The following is a 23,212-nucleotide window of genomic DNA, read 5'->3' as shown; positions in this document are numbered from 1 at the left end:
GTGAGTGAAGCACCATGTACATATACATTTCAATAAGATGGATATCTAGTTTGGTTTAAATTCATATCTTTTTTTTTTTTTTTTTAAGTAGTTATAGTTTCATGGTTGGAAGGGACCTGAGCAGATCATCAAGTCTGACCCCCTGCCATGACAGGAAAAAGTACTGGGGTCAAACAACCCCAGCAAGGTGTTAGTCTAGCCTCCTCTTTAAAACCCCAAGGATAGGAGCCAGCACCACTTTGCTTGGAAGTTGGTTCCAGATCCTAGCCACCCTGACAGTGAAGTAGTGCCTCCTGATGTGTAGTCTGAATCTACTCTCTGCCAGCTTGCGACTTATTTCTAGTCACTCTGGGTAGTGCTCGGGGGAACAGGGACTCCCCCAGTGCTTGCTGCTCCCTTCTGACTGGTTTGTAACAGGCCACTAGATCCCCCCCTCAGCCTTCTCTTTGTGGAGGCTGAATAGGTTCAGGTCTCTGAGCCTCTCCTCGTAGGGCCTGCCCTGCTGCCCCCTGACCATGCGAGTGGCCCTCCTTTGGACCCTCTCCATGCTGTCCACATCCCTCCTGAAGTGTGGCGCCCAGAACTGGACGCAGTATTTCAGCTGCGGCTTGACCAGTGCTGCATAGACGGGGAGGATCACCTTCTTGGACCTGCTGGAGATGCATCTGTGGATGCATGACAAGGTATGGTTGGCCTTCCTGACTGCATCCCCACACTGCCAGCCCATGTTCATCTTGGCATCAATGATGATTCTAAGATCCTTTTCTGCCTCTGCACTGATGAGATGGGAGTTCCCCAGCTTGTAGGTATAGTGCTGGTTCTTCCTCCCCAGGTGAATCACCTTGCTGTCAGTGTTGAAACCCATCCTGTTCTCATCCGCCCACCCGTGTAACCTGTCTAGGTCTGATTGCAGCCCATTCCTCCCGTCTTGTGTGCCCACATTCCCCCACATCTTAGTATCATCAGCAAATTTGAACAGGGTGCTTTTTACCCCCTGTTATGTTTAATAATTAAATATAGCATTAGGAAGTTAGAATTGAGGTTGTCTGATTCAGTGTGACTTTTTTGTTACTTTTTAAAAAATAAATCAAGGATGATCATGTTACTTAAATGAAAGTGTCTTGAAGATGTTACTAGATCTTGTACAAAATCCAGAAAAGTCTGTGAGTGTTTTCATTGATTTCTGTGTTTTTAAAATTGTTTGCTTGTTGAATACGTTCTGCTGCATGAGTGTTGTGGTGGTAGTAAACTATTGCCTGGAGATTAGTATTGTTTTATACGAGTGCAGCCTTTACTGAGGATTTACTTGTCTTTTATTGTTTGTAGTGTTGTAAGAAAATATTTGATCAACCTTTTCCCTTGGTTAATAACTTTATTTTTTGTAGAAATGGTATTTTTATGGTTTCTCTCAAAAATGAAATATATCTGCTTAATAGGTGTATATGCTAGACAGTCCAAAAAGTGGCCTGATTTGGGGTTTCCCCCCCAATACCTCTAGTGCTTCTACTCACCAACTAAATGTGGAACATGCTAAATTGAAAACACATTCACAAAAGGTCCTGAAAAGTTCCTTTAAGGCAAAAAAATTAATTTCCTGACTTCAAAATCATAGTCTTCTTTAATAAATCTGAAAAGCATGCCTTTTGTTTTCTGAGCTGTCTGCTGCCTTTACTTTCTTCCTTCTCACTTTTTTTCATACCATCTCATGGCATCTGTCCATTCAGCATCTCTGTTTATATCCTAAATAGTTTTCTTTAATTCCTCTCTTTCAGGTACTATAATTTCTGTTCACACGGTTTTGATTCATATAATTATAATCCCTCTGATCTCTGCCCTGTCTTGCATGCTTTCTCCTTTTCTGACATTATGTCTGACTATGTAGCTTTTCTTAAAACTTGGTCATTTCTGTTGGTACTGGATTTATGACCCAGATACCTTGTTCCAGGGGGACCCAAACCCTCAGACTGACCACAACCTCTCCATTCAATAATAACATTTTATTGATTCATAGTGATAGCAGATAAGAATAATGCAAACAAATACTATATCTACCAGTCCTAGAGCTGTTAGCAGAGGAAAGGTACATCTGGCCAGTACGTGCGCTTCATCTTCAGGTTTGTCCTTGAATGTCAGATGTCAGCAAATGGGTTCCACTTTGCTGTTCTGAAATCCTTCCTTTTGTATTCTTTCTCCCCATCTGATGACTCTTCATCTCTGTCCACATTCTGTCCTGTCAGCATATTCCTTTGTTTCACAAACCCATCACATGTACACATCTTAATTTGGTTGGTTACCAGTTTCTCCTAATTTGGTCTGTGTACCAAAACCTGAAATCCTAAGGGCTGTGCAGCTGGGCACTGTGACCTGGTGCTAATGCTGCAGAGTTCCTTATTTCTGTTATGGAACAGTGTGCTACATGTCTTCAATTTCCCAGTCTGTGTCTGCTTACTGCTTGCCTGTCAGAGACAGTGGGCCTTGAGGGAAAGTTTGTCACAAACAGGCTTAATAGAAATCAGTTAACTCTTGTCATTCCCCCAGACCATTGTTCCAATTCAGTATCTTCTTTACCTCCCAAGCCAATTCCCAAAATCAAACCTCTAGATACCATTTTCTAGCCATCAATTTAAACTTTATTTACATCTAACTCTCCTTTTCGGTCATCTTATTCTCTCAGTTGATAGCTATGGTTTTTTCACAAGTCTCAGCCTTGTTCTCTCGTGAACATTTACTAAATCTTGTTGTCAGTTCCTCCTCAATATCTAATCCACTTTTCCTTATGATATTGTTGCAATCTAGCCCCAAAATCTTACAATTTAATCTCTTCCTGTTCAGCTGTCTTGACCATCAGTTTCCATCCCCATCATAGTGCTGCCACATAGTAATCATCTCTTCGTAGATCTGGTAGTCTTACCCTCCTGCATGAAGTCCTAAATTGAATTTTGCTTTCAATTCAAGCTGCTTATCCTTGGTTAAGAAGTCTCATTAATCTTGTTTCAGCAGTGTTTTTGCCTTCATTTCCTCCTTTCATGTTCCTCCTTTCTTTCATGTTTTCCATTTTATCCTCTTTCTGATGATCAATTGTGTAACTTATATATGGCTCTTTTTATCACAGAAGTCTTTTCATGTCTGCCTAGTATCCTCCTTCAAATCAATCACCAAAGCCATTCTTCTCTATTAATAAAGTATCCACACTCTCCTTTAACTTGCTTGTTGTCCACTGCTTTAATACTGCTTCTCTTGTCTGTTAGATTACAAAATATTCAAGGGCTGGAATGCATCTTTTACTAAACTCCATCTTTTAGTAACACAGTACCCTGTAATATAAATAACACTAGCAAGTTGCTCACCTAGAATGCTGGGGGGGAGGGGTGTGGGGAGATGGAGATGGAGCAGGGGGGTGGCTACCACTGCCCTATGTTGCCACCATTCCGCATCTAGCTGTGCCACTCTTGCACCCTCACTCTGCACCACCCAGTCCCTCCCCGGCCCCCCCACTTGGCGTCTGCCTGGCCCACTGTGCTGGAGCCACACCCTGCCCACCATTCCTGATGGACATTCTTGATGCAGCATTAGCTGGAGCCACACCTCTCTGAGAGCCATGCCCCTCAAGGGCGTGAGAGACAGACGGGCTAAGCCATATATATATAATATATAGAATAGTAAATGATTACTAAATTTATTAAAAGACTTGGGCACCAACAAGTGCTAAACGTTATGGCTTCTTGCAGACGTAAAAAAACCAACCCCCCCCCCAACCAAAAACAAAAATGTGCTTTACCAGAAGCTGCAGCGTATTATTTTGACCTAGTTCTGCAGTGTCTGTATAGATTGGGCACTTCAGCCGGGCTTTTCAGCACTTTTATCCAATAGCTGAGTCAATCAGCTGTTAGACAAAAGTGCCAAGAAAGCCCCACTAAAGCTCCTGATCTATACACACGTTGAGTGAGCCATGTCCTGTTAACATGCTGTCCCTTCTGGATATGCGCTGGCTCAGCGCAGGAGCATACAGAGTTTACAGTAAAGCCCTGTTTTTGTTTTTGTTTTTTTTAATGTCTTCAAGCAGCCTATTTGCCTGGGTCCCATAATAGAATCCAGAGTTCAGAATTAGGTGCTTGGGCTCCCCCTACTCACTATGTGGGGAGAGTCAAGTACCTCCAAAAAGCAATCTAAAAATCTCTCTCTTTGATTATGGTGCTGACTATAGTCTATAGAAAATGCTGAGGGGCTGTTGGCAAGTGCCTTCATTTACTTAGGAACTACTAGTGAAAGTCATTGCCAGTTGACCTTTGTCAGCTCAAGGACTTAGTTACACAACTTTTCATCTGAGAGACTGTGTGCATGGAACTGTCCAGCACAGCAAATTTTATCATCTAGTTATGGCCTCAGTGTGTGTCAGGTATGCTCAGAGCATGCCTCCTGGACCTACACTTAGGTGCTGCTTCACCTAGGTTTTCTGGATTTTAGTGGGAGTGAGGCAAGATACTGGCTCTTAACTGCCCTAGCCAAAGTGTTTCTTCATGTGCGTGGACCTATAATTGTTGTTGCCTAGGAATGTGTCAAACCAAACAGAAGGTACTGAATCAGTTTTAGATAAATAACCTTCTGAATTGGGGATCTTTTGGGGTCTCGCTTCAGCAGTCCAACTGCAAGAGGCTTACAAGAGGTAGATTTTGTGATTCTTAAGTCGTCTTGTTGTTTTCTCCCTTATCTGTCACTCTCTACCAGATAGCATACTCTCAAGTGTATTTTCTTGTAGTCATTTTGAGAGATGTTTTCAAAGCATGCTTTGTTCATAAATTTAAAAAAGAAATTGGAATTATTTTTCACCTCAAATTATAGTTTCATAGAAGTTAGGGTTGGAAGAGACCTATTAGATCATTGAGTGTGACCCCCTGCCCTGGGCAGGAATGAGTGCTGGGGTCAGGTGACCCCAGCTCCCTGTCCATGCAATCTCCTTTTGAACACCTCCAAATAACAGGACAGCACCACCTCCCTTGGAAGGTTATTTCATATTTTGGCAACTCACTGGAAATAATTTGTTCCTGATGTCCAATCTGAATTTGCTTGCTTCCAGTCTGGCCATTAAATTGCATATTAAGGTTTCCATTGTCTTTGCCTTTATTTCATTCTGATGTTTATAGTTAATTACAGCATAAAATGTGAATTAATCTAACCTTGTAAAGGGTCATGATATAATTTCTTTGAAGGGTGCCATCCAGAATAAATATTTTCATAATTGAAATGATTGATTATCAATTGGCAGAGAATGTGTTGCTATAAAATGCTATATGACTACCAGTGCATGATTTTTAATATAACAGGGAACCACCAGTGCATGATTTTTAATCAAGTAGGAAACCTAAATTGCAGATGAGTGTCACTCATAAATCGTCATTACATTGCTGCTTAGATTAATTGTGCATCTTTTTTATTTTTGTTTTGCTTTTACAGTATTGAGAAATGGTGCTTGGGAGATTGTCCACTGGGAAAAGGTGTGTATTTGGGTTTTGGAGATTTTTAGACAAAATTGTAAGTTTTGCGTTCACATCGTGTTCATGAGATGTAGCTTATACTTTTCATTCTGAATAAATATCATTGATATAAATTACATATTTCCAGTCATAAAGATAAACTACATTTAATATTGTAGAATATGTTACTAAAACTTTAAATTTATTGCACAATGCTTTAACTTGCTTTAGAAAATGTATGCATTAGTCCAGAATCTTGAAAATCTTACTTGGGCAAAATGACCATTAGCAATGGTCAATGAAAATTTTATCATAGGAGGATCTTCAGTAGTGGGGATACTCGTATATAAAATCCCTGTAGAAGTACTATTGTTTTATTATTAATAGGAAAGTAGCTCATTTACATGGAGTGAGCAAAAATTAGAAAGCTGTTTTTTAAGGTTACTGAGTTATGTAACATATATATTTCCAGATTCTAGCTTCTGTGAAGCCAAATTTGAAGTACTGGACGTAGAGCAGTGCACTGTTAAATTTAGTCCCTCATTTTTGGTCTAAAGGGTATTTTTAAATCACTTTTGTAAGTTTTCAAGCTCCCCAAAAGCTTGATTTAAGTGAAGTCTAGTCAGAGCTCCACTTACCTCATGCCGCAGAATCATCTTGCTGCAAATAAGGTTCAACTTCAAGAGGTTGACTTTGACTTCTTGGCTAGAAACACACATTCAAAAAACCTAAGCCTGAATTGATTCAGTCTTTGCCAGTTAGTCCAACCTGCAGAGATTGAACCAAGTTGCAAGTGGATGGAAGTTTACTTTTGATTCCACATGCATGCAGTGGCTCAGGCTAGAAGCTGGGGGGGGGGGCGGTGCTAAAGCAGCCCTCCCTTCCCATGCACAATGCTGAGCTGAGGGGGAGAGGCATGGCCAGGGCCTGGCAGGGCACTCTGATTAGGGAGGGGGTCTTCCTCCTGTCTGCCCCCTCCCCCCGATGACCAGCGAGGGACCCTACAGGTAGCTGATAACACAGTATTTAGCACCTCATCAAGAAAACAAAAAATCCTCTCTTATTAGTTCAAGCTCTTAAACACGTTTTTCCAAGGAAGGAACCGAGAGACACTACCAGCTGACCTGTTGATTAGTTTCAAAGAACCCTAAGCGGACACTGTTCTGTCTGCCTTACACAGATACCTCTCAGCATTAGCTAGCATACCACATGCTATGGGAGAGGGGAGGGAGAAATCCCTGGTTGAGCAGGGAGTGGTGGCAGGGCAGGAAGGAGCCAGGCAGGCGCTGCTGTACCTGTGGTCTCCCCCAGAGGTCCAGCTAGAGAGCAGAGGGGTGGGGTCAGCTCTGCTCTGGAGTAGACAGCCCAGTTCTGCAAAGCATCTGGGATACTGGGGGACTCTGATTTAAGTTAAACCAGAAAGCGGTCTGGGACAGACATTGGAGAAACTGATTTTACTCAAATTAGTTAAATCTCATCCTACATTTAACCAGGTTTATCTCATGCTGGTTTCAGCCATTTTCAAACTGGTTTATGTGCGCTGAATGTCTGTTACAGGTTTAAACCAGTTTCAGATCACCTTAAACTGGTTTATGTGTAATGTCTGTCCCTAGCAATACAGTTGCATGGAAATTTAGTGTAATTGGGATTTGACTTCTGCTATTATGCAACAGACCCGTGACCTTTTGGAAGGTAATTTCCTGTTCTAAAATTAGATTTTTTTTTTTTTTTTAATCTAGTGATAATTATGAATAAGAGGTTCCAAAAAATAGAGAAATTTAAATGGGAGTATATACAACACCATAAATGCATAGTAACTAGGTTTCATTTATGAAGTATTTGAGTGGGATTTGGGCAGCTATTTCCCTTAAGCTCCTCCTTAAAATCCCTGAGTGTTTACCTTAGTTATTTGTTGACAGGTTACATATTAATTTACCAATGATTAATTGAAAGTTAAAGGGAAAGTGTGTTTGTTTAAGACCATTAACCAATTCCCAGTTTTCTTTCAGGTAGATGTTGGAGATATAGTTATAATAAAAGGCAAAGAGTATATACCTGCTGACACTGTACTTCTCTCATCAAGGTAGAGATGCCCACTGATGCTTACAGTGTAGAGGCTGGTTTCTCTACCTGCATTGATTCTGTGATTGCTCCAAGGAAATAAGGAATAAACGAAGTACTGTACACCTCTACCATAATTTCGCATTTAGTACTGAAAAATAAGTACTGTTTTTCTGAATCATCAGTTCCAATGTTAAAACTACACTGAAGACAATTGCTAATTTCCAAGGGATAACTAAGACCCTCCAGTGTGTTTTAACTTTATTCTCTTATATGAGACTGTCTGGATCGACTGTCTGAGCAGATGTTGGATGTCTGTGCTGCTATACTTAACCAGGATTACTTTTCAGTATTTTCATAGCACTTTAAATTTCTTTTAAGCATACATTCTCCCCTGGGCAAAGCAGTCTATTTTTAATGAATAATTACATTATTTAGCTTTATTATTATAAAAAAACAAAATTGTAACATAAATTAACCATCATATTACCATATTATATTTTCCCATGTTTTGATGATATTGAGATTTACTTTATTTTTTACTATATATTGGAGTTGACTATATATTTCAAACCAAGATTTAATTGTATAAAGCTGTTACTACCTTTACTTAAAACAAACTATATTCAGCATACCACTGTAAAATATCAAAAAACATAAATACATTTTATTTTTAATGAAAATTATTAGAGGTTGTTTATTATCATTTCCTTGGACAGTTTTATTTATAAAATCCATTTAATTATGTGCAAGATGCATGTTTTTCAAAATCTATCAGCTCAGGTCATGAACCATGTGGTTTAAGAATGCTTTTGAAATAAGAATTGTAAAGATGCTGCAAACCAGTGTTTTAACTTGCTTTGCAGTTACATGAATCTATTTCTGGTTTAAAAAAAAAAAGAGGGGTGTTTATTACTTAAACATTTATGTAGGTTTGAGTTTAAATGGTATGCATAGTTCCACTGAAATTAATTAAGCCAATCAGGCCTAAATTTAAGCACATAGGTAAGGGTTTGAAAGAGCAAGGAATTTTGCCTATATAGAAAAGCTTGTGATTTGAAAGAAGGATAGTTGTAAATTTAGTATTTCTATTAGAGTGCATTACCACTTTAGAGTTACTGTGGAATGTTACTTCTTAAGGAATGTATTTTTCCCTTTTTATATAAGGATGTTGCTAGGCCCACATAATTGTTGCTCATGCAAGAAATGACTTGTCACAAAACAAAGAAATGGAGACAGACACTGCTCCCGCGAAGAACCATATAATAGCAACTTGCTTCTAAAATTCCAAAACATGTTGAAGACAGCTTTTTAGTACAGGTGGTAGAGGAGACAAATGTGGAAATGCTTCTTGATTTGCTGCTTACTAATAAGGAGGAAGTGGTTGAGAACCTAAATGTGGAAGTCAGCTTTGCTAACAGTGACCATGATATGATAAGAGTAAAAGAACAGAGAAGCAGACTTTGAAAAACTCAGAACTGGTAGGCAGGATCCTATGGGAGGTAAAAAGAAGAAAAATGGCAAAGAGACTGGCCAAACAGTGAACTCTTCAGTGATTTCAAAATGAAATACGCATCTGACAAAAAAGGATGTGCAAGAGAATACAGCTCAGACAAGGTTCTTTGGGTAGATGTGATATCTTTTATTAGACTAACTGAATAGTTAGAAAAATTGTTCTTCGCAAGCTCTGGCACAAACACCCTTCTTCTCCCGATTGCCTGAAGAAGAGTGTTTGTACCCAAAAGCTTGCAGAGAACAATTTTCCAACTATTTAGTTAGTCTAGTAAAAGATATCTCATCTAGCTGAAGAACCTTGACTGTCTATGTCCTCAGACCAACACGGCTACAACCAACAACCCTAGAATACAGCGTAAATATACAGAGATAATATTGGGAACACCAAGGCCCAAACTGAGGTATAGCTAGTAAGGGAAACAAAAGGCAGTGAGAAGCATTCTATGAGAATGTTAGAAGAAAAAGAGAGACCAAGGATAGTGTCAACCTCTGTTTAATGTGGAAGACGATGCATGATGCAGAGAAGGCTGAAGTATTCTGTGCCTTTTTTACTTCAATATTTATGAAAAATGATAGCCATCAAATGGCAAGAATAGTTAGCGGCAAGAATAGAGGAGGTAATGTTCAATGTAGTATAGGAAAAGAGCAGATGCCGGGAAAGATATTGGAGCATATAATCAAGGAATGTATTGATAAGCATCTAGAGCAGTGGTGCTCAACATTTTTTGCAGTGGCATAAGCACAGTTTCACATGTAGGGCCTGCCTGCTGGTGCAGTCCAGCAGGCTAGATCTGGCCACAGACCGATCCTGTGCACTGGATCTCACTGTGACCTGACCTGGTGTATGGGGGCCTACCATCCTGCACATGGGAATGTCTATAAGTCCAGAAGTTTGGTGGCAGGGTTAGCTGCCTTGGTTCTGGGAGTAATTAACATTGCCACTGCTCTCCTGCTGCTAAATTTCTGGACCTGTGATTAGCCCTGTGGGCTGGATGACATGGATCCATGAGCTGGATCTGGGCTACAGCTGTAGGTTGATCACAGCTGACCTAGAGCTGGTGCTTAACCTTTTGGCCCTGCAGACCAGATGAATGGCTTGGGGCCAGTCTGTAAGCCAGATGGAGATCCACATGTCAGGATTGGGTCTGATGCTGACCTTTCCTGGCTCCCACATGCCAGGATTAGGCCCCAGAGGCCCAGCACTGTCCCCATTTGGCCCTGCACGTTGGGATCAGGTGCCTGATCTGGTGCTAAGGGCCCAGGGATCCCTATGGGTCTGAAAATTTGGCAGCCAGGGAACGGTGCCACCACTCTCCCACCACCAAATTTGTAGACCCAGGGGGAGCCCTGTCAGCCAGATGACGCAGGCTGGATTTGGTGTAAAGTCAGGTGGTTGAGCACCCCTGATCTATAGGATAAAGGAAACAAGAATACCTAACATGGACTTGTCAAGAGCAAGTCATCCTTAACCATTTGGATTTCCTTCCTTCTCGTTTCCTATCCCAAGGTGATGAATTTTGTGAATGGGGAGAGATGAAATATACCTTGCCTTTAGCAAGGTTTTACAGTCTCCAATGACATTCTCATTAGTAAGCTAAGGAAATGGAGTATGGATTTAACTGTTGTAAGGTGGGTAGGTTGGGTCATCATGCTAAGAGGTTAGTCATCAATTGTTTGAAGCCCAACTGGGAAGGGGTATCACGTGGGGTTCCCTTAGGCTCTTGTCCAAGTCCAGTACAGTTTAATATATTTGTTAATGACTTGGAGAATGAAACTGACTATACATGTAGTAAATTTGCAGATCACACTAAGCTTGGTGATGAAGCAGACGCTTTAGGGGGTAGGATCATGATTCAAATCACCTCATCTCAAAAATTGTCCAAAGTTAATGAGATGAAATCCAGAAAATGCAAGTATAAACTACTGCGCTTAGGATGGAAAGAACAAGTATATAAATACAATTTGGGTAATGAGTGTCTAGCCTACAGTAATGCAGAAAGGACCTGGAGGTTATAGTGCTTTGAAATAGTGCACTATTAGTGGAGGGGCAGCAGGGGTGGAACCAGTACTATACTCTGAAGTTCATATCCAAATAGGAACACAGTGGGCTTGCTTTGTCAGATGCTCTCTGAGACTAAAGAGAGCCCACACCTATCTTTTGTCAAGATAATTGCTTTATTGCAAAGCTGAACAAGAGTTTAGCTAACATTCAGATCAAGCACTGGTAAGACAAAGACCTACTCATGCCTGGGAGGAGAGGCCTAGGCCCCAAAATCTCTGTTCTCTTGCTGGCTGCTGGAATTCTCATCTTCCCCCGGTCAACACTCACAGATATGCAGTCACTAATTACATACTGGTATATCAGTCTACATTTTGATTTGGTATGTGTTACTGTAAGGGTTTGTAATGAAGATGCACACAGCTATGTGAGGAATTTGTGGCAAGGAATTTCATCCCAGTGCTCATGTGAGATGATTTTTGTCAAGTCTTGTCTTTATGTGCATTGTTTGACAATAACAGTTGGCATCACTTATCAGTTTATTTTATTGTTGATGCTGGATGGTATTTCTCATGGTAGTTTTTTCAGTTGGTTTGTTTCTGTTGCTTTGTCTGGACACATCTCCCTGTGTTTGACCCAACACAATGGAATCTTGCCTTCAAATTCTGTCTTTAGGTAATGTTGATATCAGAATTTCCATTATTTTAGTTATGTAACTGAATCAACATCATGCTGTTAGTTAAAAATTATAATTTGTTATAATTTTTCTACATACGGAATCTAATTATTGGGGGAGTATTCTGAAATCCAGGGACATCTTAGATTTGAGTAAATATGGTGCACATACTCTCCATTGTATATAGACGTGAACATCATGATGTTGATTCAGTTGTATACATAAAATATTAGAAAGGGAGTGAGAGAGAGAGAGATTCTAACAGGTTCTTTAAAAACTTATGACAATGAAGATACTATAGCTGCTCTAGGTAAGAGTATTCAGTGCTTGATCATCTGCCTATTTAGAAATATCTTCCTAATATTCAAACTAAATTCCCCTTGTAATTTAAGTCTGACCTTCTAGTCTTGTACACGGTGCATAGTTGATTGTAGCCCTTTTGCTAAGAATGCATTATGCGTTTGAAGACTTTTCAAACCCCTCTCAGTCTCTTTTTGAAGAATGGGTATTATTTATTTTGTGAAAAAGAGACTGAGAAGGGTTTGGCAAGTCTTCAAACGCATAATGCATTCTTAGGAAAAGGGCTACAATCAACTATGCACCGTGTACGAGACTAGAAGGTCAGACTTAAATTACAAGGGGAATTTAGTTTGAAAAGTCTTCAAACGCATAATGCATTCTTAGCAAAAGGGCTACAATCAACTGTGCACTGACTAAAGGGTCAGTCCTAAATTACAAGAAGGGAAATTTAGTTGGAATATCAGGAAGATATTTCTAAATAGACAGATGACCAAGCACTGAATACTCTTACCTAGAGCAGCTATGGTATCTTCATTGTCATAAGTTTTTTTTTTTTAAAGAACTTGCTAGGCCCTTGTTATATATTAATTTGAGGTGGCTCAGGGAACTCTTAACCCCTGGATTTTCCAGAATTTAAGATGTGTAAGTTAACTTTAAGCACCCTTTAAGTGTCATAGAATCATAGAAAATGGTGTCTTAAAGTTATGCCACTCCAGGGTAGACTTATTTACATGTTACCCAACTCGTGTTCCACAAACGTGGCCACTTCCCAGAAATAGGCTACCCAAGTTTCAGTCCTCCATCATCCTAGGATGCAGTGTGTCCTCTCCTCAGTCTTCCTGTTCTGTGTGGACAAACATTCCACCCCCTGAACTCTACTGCCCAGGGGGTGGTACTTGCACCAAGCCAATCCCTCTCCTGCCCCCAGGGTTGTGACCTTGCTAGGCAGCTTACAGGGGAACAGACCAGTCCAGGATGGAGGGCTAAGGGTGTAGAGCAGGGAGCAAGTTCAGATTGGGATCCCCATGAACTGGGGCTTTTCTCCCAGGGCTGGACCAAGCCCCTAGTGACTTATCTGTGGGGCATGGGAGGCAGCTCCCATTGCTGCACACACACCCCCAGGGGAGGCACAGGAGGCATATGCCCTCCAGATCTGCATGAGGGTCAAAAGCAGGCTGTTACTGTGTGCTCAGGGCTGTTGCCAGGCTCTTCCAAGTGAGGGGTTTGGGCCATGGCTGCACTTGGGGTAGGCAGGAGCAGTGCTGGGAGGGAGAGCTCGGGGGGACTATGGCAAATTCTGGGGTGGCTGTAGCCCCTTCCCAGCACTGCCACTGCAACCATGAGCACAGCCCCCTCCGGGGAAGAGCCTAGCCCTGAGCACACAGAGGCATCCCGCCTTCAGCCCATGCACAGATCTGGGGGGTACATGCCCCCTATCGTGTTATTCTGGATATATTCTGTTTTGTAATTTGCAACACAGCTGAATCAAAGTATAGACAGGTCAGATAATGCAAGTACTCTGCCCAAGTTAATGGCTAACTTGCCAAATGATCCATGGCATGCATAACTAATGAACAGGGAAGAGTGTCACAACTTAAGGGTCAATGCCCTTGCCCACAAGGACAAGACCTATTGTCAGACTCCTGGTAGAAAGAGTACCAATACAGAGGACCAACTAATTATTGGAATGGGTACCCATAATACTTGAGGCATTAACCCCCTGTAAGGAAGAATATTAACCTCACAATAACAAGCATGGTCCAGAGTGATTGGCAATTACTTGGGAGAATTTCACACTTGCCCAGGCAGGAAGAAATGTTCTAGGGTAGAGGTGGCCATCCTGAAGCACAGGCAGCCTCTCTGTGGCGTGTGGTAGACCAGTGAGGGCACAGGCAGCACAGGAAAGGCAGAAGGTAGAAAGCAGGGCAGCAGATCAGGCAAGGAAAGGGGATTGAATGGCTCTTAAAGGTGTAAAACTAATTTATGGCACTACAGCCTTCCCAGGGGTACACAAAACAGCAGGAACTGCCCCACACTCCTTTGGACAAATTACTCACAGCTTGGTCCCATACCCCTCTTTCCCCCCACTCCCCCCCCAACTTAGCAACCGGATGCTGCTCTCCCCGCTGCTGGGCTAGCCACATGCATGCTGCAACTGCTCACATTCATGTGACATTTATCAGCAACATTATCGGCCGTGTTAGCCAAAAAAAGCTGAATACCAATTAATGTCAATTTTCCTCTTATCGGTGCCAATACAATATAGATCAGCATATCAGTGCACCTCTACCATCAAGCTTGGTATCCTGCATCACAAAATGACGAAGTGGATGCTCGGTGGTAGGGTAAGCGAGGCTCATCCAGAATTTTGCACTCCTTGTTCCTCTCCCATTATAGCTTTTGGCATTCAGAGTTTTGATAGGCTGCATTCCTGCCACTTTTTTAATAACTACTAAAGAACCCTTCCTCCAAGAATGGATTCAATCCCTATTTCAAGTATTGCAAGACTTTTAAATAAAAAAAAAATCTCTAATTACTTTTTCTGTATCATTTAATGTTTTGTTGAACCTCTTTTATATCTACCCCGAAGTGTCTCTCTTCTAATCTGAAAAATCCTGGCCTTTTTAGTCTCCTCTCACATGGAGAGGCCCCTCCATACCCTTAATTCTTGTGGGCCTTCACCTTTTCTTGTTTAGTTTTTTTTTCTATATCCAATTTGAGGTTTGAGGAACAAAACTGCAGACACCATTCAAGGTGTAGATGCACCATAGATTTATAAAGGAGGAAATCGCTGTTTTCTGTGGTGGTTGCACTTCACATCTTGATAGTTCCTAACGTTTTATTTGGCTGCTTGACTGCTGCTGAACCAGCGTTTCCAGTGTGCCCTTGACTGAATTTGAACTTCCCTGTTCTCTCTTTCTTTTAGCATCCAACTTGACAGGGCTGCTTCCCTTGCACCCTGCCCCTTTTTTTTTTGGTGTGTTGAGGGGGTTCATCTTTTACCATACAGGAATAACTCCTTTTTTAACTTCTCTTGCAAGAATCCCATGCCAAGCCTCCCTCTCTGGGGGATAAAAAAACAAAAACTGTCCATTTTTACATCTTAGGACCTTCCCTTGCTGACCTGTGCTCCCTTTTCTTAAATTATTTCTTTCAGATAACCCTCCTCAAGAAGTACAAATGAGCTCAGCCAAACCATCCAAGTGCTTATCAACTACCAGTTACAATTTAGGCTTTCCAAATCAGCCCTTTCCAAGTTAATTTCCCATTCCTTGAATGATGACACAGGAGGGTAGTACAGAGAAGTAGTCTGGTCTTTTTTTTTATTTCCTTTAGCAGTAATGGCAAATGAAAGAAAAGGGACAAAATATCTTCTGATAAATTCACTGGTGGTGGAATTTATCATGTTAGAACATGCTAGAACTCAAAAGAGCAGAAAGAAAATAGCAAACTCTTCTGACTTTCTCCATGCAGAGGATCAAAGATAAATATTTTGCAACAGCAGGGACCACTGAGCTGTGTAATGCCCCTAAATCTATGCTTTTCCTCCATCCTCATACATGTGTTTAATTCTCTCCTGTATCATTGTTCCATTTGATGTAAAAGAATGGGGCAACAGTGCTGCGAAGTAGTTGGTTACAGCTGTCTCATTATATGGACTGATATGGTTATATATTACTCCTGTTCTTTCTTCCATGTGTCATGGACAGATAATTGGGAATATTAAAAAAAATTTGTTACTTTGAAGTGGGTGATGTATATCGGATACAGTATCCAGAATCTCAAAATTTAGGTATAGGATCACTTAAAATAAAAAAGGAATGTCTGTCAGCATGGGTCTAGGGGCCAGGCTGCACTTGAGGTTGCTATTGTATTTGGCTCTCTAGCAAGACATTTCAGATTTTTTCTACAAAATGTATCATAGAGTTCTTGATTGCGTTAGGCAGTTCTCTCCCGCGTATAGTAAAAGACCTTACCTCTTTTTGAGACTGAATTACCAAACGTGGAACAGACTTGCAAAAGAGTGGCTTAGTCCCATCGGGTTAAAAGATTACACGTGTACCAATTGGGCAAGAGCTATGGGAGGATAACAACAGAGAAGCACTTCTGCTTCATCTTTGTATCTGAGAAGAGAAACTAAAAGTGGTTATTCACATTCCAGAATTCCATGTTACAGTGGCAAGGTTCAACAATTTTTTTAATACATTTTTGTTGATCAGCAAGAGAGATGCAACATTTGCATCTGTGGGCCAAATAAGTTTGCACTTGACTTATAGGGAGTTACCTGGCTCTGTAAGAGCTTGGAAGTAGGGGAAAGTGCCTTAAAATGACAGTTAAATATGAAAAGACCTGAAGAAGGCAGCTTTGTGTGAAAGCTTGTTCAAAACTTCTTCCCAAATGTACAGTTAGTACAATAAAAAATATCACAAAAAGCCCTGTCTTCTAGTGAAATAAATTCAAATTCCAATTACTTTATTAATTATTCAAAGATGGTGCCATTAAATATAGATTTATTTGTCTCTGTACAATGTTGTCTTGATGTAAGGTAATATATCTGATCTTTTAGTAGTACAGTAGAGGAATCTTGGTCAGTTAAAGGGGAATACTCTGGGTTTGTACAAGATTCAGGTTCTCTCCCTCCAGAGAATAGGTCTGCTTGGATTATCAGTTGTTTTGAGATCACACTTTACTACAGGCAGTCAGTAACACAAAAAATTGCAAAATGAGTTGTTACATACAAGAAAAGAGTTGTACCAAAAAAAGTTGACCTTAGAGTCAGTACAGAGAAAGAAAAACAATGTCTTGCCCTCTTTCCTGACCACAGTACACTCCTTGAGAGACTGCTATCAATATTTTCAAAGGCCAGCTTTCCCACTGACTCTGGCAGCTGGGCAGCAGGATATCCCTTCAAGGTGTGGGAAAATCCAAAAGCATCCTTTACCTGTCAGGTGCTTCCTAACTATCTTCGATTCACTCCCTCCTGCAATCTCTTCTGTACCATCTATTCCCTGGGAGGCCTGCAGAGCCTCTAGAACAGGGTTGTCCAGCTGGTGATCCACAAACCTCATCTGGCCCCTAAAGAATTAACCTGTAGCCCCCAGGCTTCTAGTCCTTGCACTGTTCCCTCCACCTCCATCTACTGCTACTGGTAGAGTCTCCATGCTTCCTTTCCTTCCTGTGGCTTCTGTTTCTCACCCCTGTGTATTGAGGTAGGGTGGGATGGCTTGCAGAGCTGTGGGAGCCCACAGCCATGCTGTTCAAAGGGACCTGGGAACGCTGCATGGCATTGTACTGGAGTGCCAGTATGGTACAAGCAGTGGGGGGTGGGGGAGGCACTGCATTCCAGGAGCCCCATGTCATTCAGCGTGTAAGGTGTGAGGGGAGGGGGTGTTGCCTGCCATGTGGTGATGGCAGGGGGAATGTTTGTAGTACAGCATGGCATGCATCCCAGGCAGGGGAATTGGCCCATGTGTGTGTGGCTCGAGGACCTGTGCCCGCCAGTCACTCAGAAATTGGATAACCTTGCTCCAGAACAATGAGGGCAAACCTTTTTGGCAGGTGTGCCATAAATTAGTTCTGCACTTTACTTGAGAGCCATTCAATCCCCTTTCCTTGCCTGATCTGCTGCCCTGCTTTCTACCCTTGTGCCTTACCTGCTGCTGTGCTGCCTGTCCCCTCGCTGGTTTACCACATGTCACGTAGAGGCTGCTTGTGATGCCTGTGCTGCAGGTTGGCCACCTCTACTCTCTAGAACATGATCCATGTAGTGATAAAAGGGATACAAAATAATTACAGCTTTTGGAGGAAATCAAACAAGGTTAGATGAACTATACTTGGAACATACATCTCTGCATAGGACACTCTGAATCCCCAAATAGTTCTTGCTTTTGGCATGGGTTTATAACAGGGTTAAGTTGCAACAGTTATTGATACAAGCTCCTGGACCTGTTACTCTTACACCATAATAGCTTCTGTACAATCTGGAACAACACCCCCACTTCCGGTGTTCATTTGTCCCTATGCCAAATGTGAGAACATTTTGTGGAGTTTGGGACTATTACCTGAAGGCAGGAGTGTCAAATTCCCTTGAGGCTCCAGGCCAGATCTGGACCTCACAGGCTGGATACAGTGTAGATTACAGGACAGAAGCGGGTACCACAGCAGCAGCAGCAAGCATGGCAGCAGTGGGACAAGTGGCTGCAGACCACGTTGTTCTGTGGTAAAGATGTAAAAACAATGATAGGCCATTTGGCCACAAGGCAACTGAGGGGTGTGCTTCGCAGCCCTTGGCTGTCTGCCTACTGCCAAATGCCATGTTCACTGTTGCCAGAGGGCCCCAGATTGTGTGGCAGCCCATGTGTGCTGCTGGCCACACACCCCAATTTGTGGTAGTCCAGTGATAACCTGTCAGACTAGATGGATTGCCTCTGCAGGCTGGATCTATTCTGTGGGCCGGCCGTGGTGACACCTTAAAGAATACATGTAGGACATTTAGGCTGCTGACGGGGGGGCAACCCATGCTTTACCGGAAGAAACAGCACATTACTTTGACTTGGTTCTGCAACCTCTATATAGGTTAGATGCTTCAGCGGGGCTTTTTGGCACTTTTAGTTAACACTGTAATCATGTATTAGATAAAAGCATCAAAAAGAGCCCTGCTAAAGTGCCTGGCACATACAGATGTTGCGTGATCCTGGTCAAATTAATGCCATGCCTCTTCTAGGCATGTGCTGGGCTCGACACCAGAGCACGTTGAGTTTAAAGTAAAGCACTGGGTTTTTTTTGCATCTGAGCAGCCCTAGATTCCAGTCTCTGCTCCAACAAATGTTTGTTTTATGTATTTTATTTTAAGCAATGACTGGTCCAGAGACTAAAGTCAGATTCTTCCCCCTCAGAGTTAGTGTCCTAACTGCAGGGCTAAAGAGTAATGCTGTTAATCTTGCGAATCTGAGCATTTTATGAAAATTGGAGGTTTCAGCAGGAGAGAATGAATATCCCAATATATCTCTTTGGGCTTAATTTGCCTCAGTAGGACACTATTCTCAGAGATGGAAGTGTTGGGATTGAATTGGGAAAATCCTGCTGTATTTTGAATGAGAGGTCTGAGCTCTTACCATTTTTTGACAAAAAAGAAAGGGTCTAACACCAGTGGGCATTTCACAGCTTTGAATCACAGATGGAGGGAACTGTCTACCTGCCGCTTGGAGTAAGGCATTTAGTTGCCAGAAAGAGGAAAGTTTTCCTTTTGGCTTGCTTCAGTGGCTCTCTTGCAGCCTCCTGCTTTTTTGGACCTCTCCCTTAGGCATCTTTCTTTTTGCACATTGGATAGAGAGCCTAGGAACCTTTAGCTTATGGTTGTGGAATTATTTGCTTTGGCAAAACATGTAAAGTTAGATGCTCCAGTGGTCTGTGCTGCAGCATTGAGTCCTTTTTTTGTGAATTTGGTACAAAATATATTTTGATTCCTAGTATTGTCAAATCTAAATTCAATACTCATTTTAACTTGAGAATGGATGGTAATTTTAAAAAAAGGCAATTATCCGGTTTATCTCCATATGAAAGTTTTGTTCATTCTAGCGTTTTAGGAAAGTTAAGTACTGATGGAACTGCTGAGTACTCTGTTTTGAGGAATGGGGACGGGGGGAGGGGGTTATACAATTAAGTACTTGAGTAATAAGCTGCCTGCTTTTATTTTATTTTTTTGATAAGATGCCTGTAAATTTATCAGATTTTTATGATACTTAAAATCAATGATTGTAAAAGAAAAGCAAGTTTATGCAGATTGAGCAATCAAGCAGATATTTTACTGTGTTCTCTGACCTGATTAAGATAGATTTTGAAAAATTTGTCATCAGACATTTTTATTAACATGTATTGTTTGGTATAATAATTTCAAACTTTTGTCTCTGTCTTTCTGTCCATTTGTTTTTTTCCCCTGTTACTCATTTTTTTTGTTCTAATCACATTTTTAAACTGGGATATGTAGGTGGCAGTAGGGGAAATAGTGAAAGTGACCAATGGGGAACATCTCCCAGCTGATCTCATCAGTCTTTCATCAAGGTTAGAATAAACTACAGTAGTTGCACAGGAAATGTGTATGTGGGTCCTTATACACCAAACCTGAAAATAGAGTTCAGTTGCTACCAGCAAAGCTGTGTTTCTTACCTCCAAATTAAAAACACAAATGTTGTAGAAGTGAATCTTATGAAGTAGAAAAGGTTTAGCTGATAAAGATATAAATATGGGTTATTAAAATATGTAATTGTACTGTTGCACTTCCAAACATTGACAATTTTACCCTTCCCTTTATATTCTGTGCTGTGCTTATGAAATTATCAAGCAAATTTTTCATAAAATAAACTGTCACTGTGAAACAATAGTATAACTCTGTATGTTGTACTTCAAACAAGTTGAGAGGTTTATACATATTTGTACCATAAACAACTCCTTGTTGTTCAACAAGTTGTATAATACTCATAAAAACATTTGGTACATTTTAGGACTTGTAGAGGACCCTCTGCACAAAGTTGGATGTTGCACACTCTCTACTGCATGTGATTTTAAAAAAAAAATAGCTCTATAATTGTGTATAGTGCATGATACTTTGATATATGTCAGCTTTATGCTATCGTCTGTACTGTGACTGCACCTTGTTTTGTTTTTCCCTAACAAATGAAAAAGCCTGCCTTCAATCTAACTGTAATCTGTGTATTTAAATCTGCTAAAATAGTTGTAATTTAGCATGTCTCTCTTTGTAATGTCTTTGCTACTGGAATCTTCTTTGAAAGTGCTTCAGAAGTTGTTTGTATACAACTGTAAAATTAATGAATAATCTTAAACACAAGTATTGATTGAATCAGCTATGCACAGACTAACTACAAGTCAGTCATTTACGTTCTTAGAAAAGTGAGCCAAGAAGTCTTAAAATGAAAGTGAAGCATTTCATTTTAATGCTAGAATACTATGAAAACATGTAAAAATAAACAGCCCTGCTAAAGTTAAAAACATTTGCTGCAGTGGAAAGCTAACAATATTGACTACGGATAATCACTGCTAGATTAATTAAATTTCTTGAGAACATTCTAAATTTTCTGTATTTATTAATAACATTGACGTTCATATCTCTTTTTAAAAAGGAAAATGGTGTTGTAAATACTTACTTTATTTACTTTCCTGATCTTTACAAAAACAAAATTTAAACTTCCATGTAGAACTAAACATTGATACTTTGTGCTCACATATAGGAAATAACAGCTGACTAGAATGTTTAATATATGTCACACCATCATTTCTAGGTCTGTTTCTCACTTGCTTTTTGGCCATAGACAAGTTCCTTGACCAGTCTGTGCCTCTGTTTCCCTGTCTGAAAAAGGGACCTGAGAATGTTTTGGTTTTTTTTCCATCTTGGACCTAAATGCTTTACAAAGCATGAAACATTATATGTGTGTGTATATGTAATGTTTGGGGGGTGTAATATACATTATAATTATATAGATAGATATCTACAGGTATCTTGTAGATAGATAGATAGATGTATAGACACATTTTCCCATTGCTAGATAATAGGTATGATACAAAAACCGTTGCGGTACATTGAGAAAATGTGATAAATTGAGAAAACAGCATGGTGGTATAGTATACATTCATGCATCACTTCAGATGTAATGTGTCCTGCGTAAATATAAACATCTTTCTTGTGAACCAGTTTTAGATAAAGAGAGTTAAGGTATCTTTAGGAACTGTAATAGTACACACTAGCATATTTCTTCATAATATGTGCACTATTATAACTTTTGCAGTTAAACTCTAGAAGGTCCAAAGGAGGGCCACTCGCATGGTCGGGGGCAGTAGGGCAGGCCCTACGAGGAGAGGGTACAGGACCTGAACCTGTTCAGCCTCCACAAGAGAAGGCTGAGGGGGAACCTGGTGACTATCTATAAACTACCAGTGGTGACCAGCAGGGAATGGGAGAGGCCCTGTTCCCCAAGCACTACCTGGAGTAACTAGGAGTAATGGCCACAAGTTGATCAAGAGTTGGTTCAGGCTAGGTATCAGGAGGCGCTACTTGAGTCAGGGCGGCTAGGATCTGGAACCAACTTCCAAGGGAAGTGGTGCTCACTCCTACCTTGGGGGTCTTCAAAAGACAGTCACCTTGCTGGGGTCATTTGATCCCAGCATTCTTTCCTGCCCATGGCAGGAGGTCGGACTTGATGTTCTGCTCTGGTCCCTTCCGACCCTACCTGCTATGAAACTTGAAATGCCTGGAATGTTCTAATCAGCTGTTAAAGATTTATTTGTAAGCACATGTGAAATTTGAAAAAGGATCAGTGTGTTTTAAGATGACTCTAAGTGTATTTCTTTTAAATTATTTTGATAATCTGTAATAGACATTTTCTGAAAATGTAAATGACTTTTAATAATTTGCAAAAAATTTATCCTTGTATGAAGTTAAGATGTCAGGAAGCCCTTGCACATGCACATGATTATATTTATCATTGTGTTCTGATAACACATGGTTTGTTTTTTTTCTTTAAAGTGAACCACAAGCCATGTGCTACATAGAAACATCAAATCTAGATGGTGAAACAAATCTAAAAATTCGACAGGTAAGAATGTATGTTGTCTGTATGCTAATTGCATGTACCATATTTACTTGCAGTTTCCCCTGTGCCCTAAAAAATTAGCCATTCAGTACTGGGAGGTGTGTTTTAAGTAGGAAAGCCAATTTCCACTTCAGAATAGAGGTGTGGGGGCACTGGAATAGCTACTAGCAGCTGTGCTCCTTTTCCTTCCCAGCCACATGAAGGATGCTGCCCAGCATCACTCACTCTGTCCTTGCAAACTCTGCTGCAAATGACGGTGTTAAAGCTTAAGCTAAGAACCTTGCCGAGAGAGAGAGAATATGAGTGACACTGAAGAGTAGAATTTGTTCCTAGCCCATGAAGGCTGCATTCAGCCATGTGTCTGGAATTTATTTTTCCCTTCATTCTGCCATCCCAAACAAGGTGTACATGTCTTGTTGTGTGGTATACCATGTAAAAAGAATACTGTTTTAATACTTCATTGGCTTTTTCTCTGAATGCAGTCATTTCAGTGTAATAATATATTGTTGTTTGTTAAGACATGTAATGTTAATGCACTTGACAAAAAGGTGAATTTTTGAGGACCAGTTTGAAGTAAAATTTTCAC

At 40.8% G+C, this 23,212-nt stretch overlaps 1 protein-coding gene across 6 annotated transcripts in view; it reads left to right on the top strand.

The window, feature by feature from the left end:
- ATP8A1 (ATPase phospholipid transporting 8A1) overlaps positions 1 to 23,212 on the top strand; it is a 187,224-nt gene that overhangs the window by 39,324 nt on the left and 124,688 nt on the right. For 2 of the 6 annotated variants that reach the window (XM_090035855.1, XM_090035852.1), the window contains exons 6-8: positions 5,452 to 5,492; positions 20,010 to 20,083; positions 22,560 to 22,629. In XM_090035855.1, the coding sequence (XP_089891981.1) occupies positions 5,452 to 5,492; positions 20,010 to 20,083; positions 22,560 to 22,629 (185 nt within the window). Of the gene's footprint in view, positions 1 to 5,451; positions 5,493 to 7,480; positions 7,555 to 20,009; positions 20,084 to 22,559; positions 22,630 to 23,212 lie in introns of those variants that run through there. The other 4 variants (XM_090035854.1, XM_090035853.1, XM_090035857.1 and 1 more) reach the window with 3 other exon arrangements.

This window comes from Crocodylus siamensis, chromosome 2 (assembly GCF_052110815.1).
Source record: "Crocodylus siamensis isolate JL-2025a chromosome 2, ASM5211081v1, whole genome shotgun sequence".
Classification (NCBI taxonomy): Eukaryota; Metazoa; Chordata; order Crocodylia; family Crocodylidae; genus Crocodylus; species Crocodylus siamensis.
This window is presented reverse-complemented; position numbering and strand designations above follow the sequence as displayed.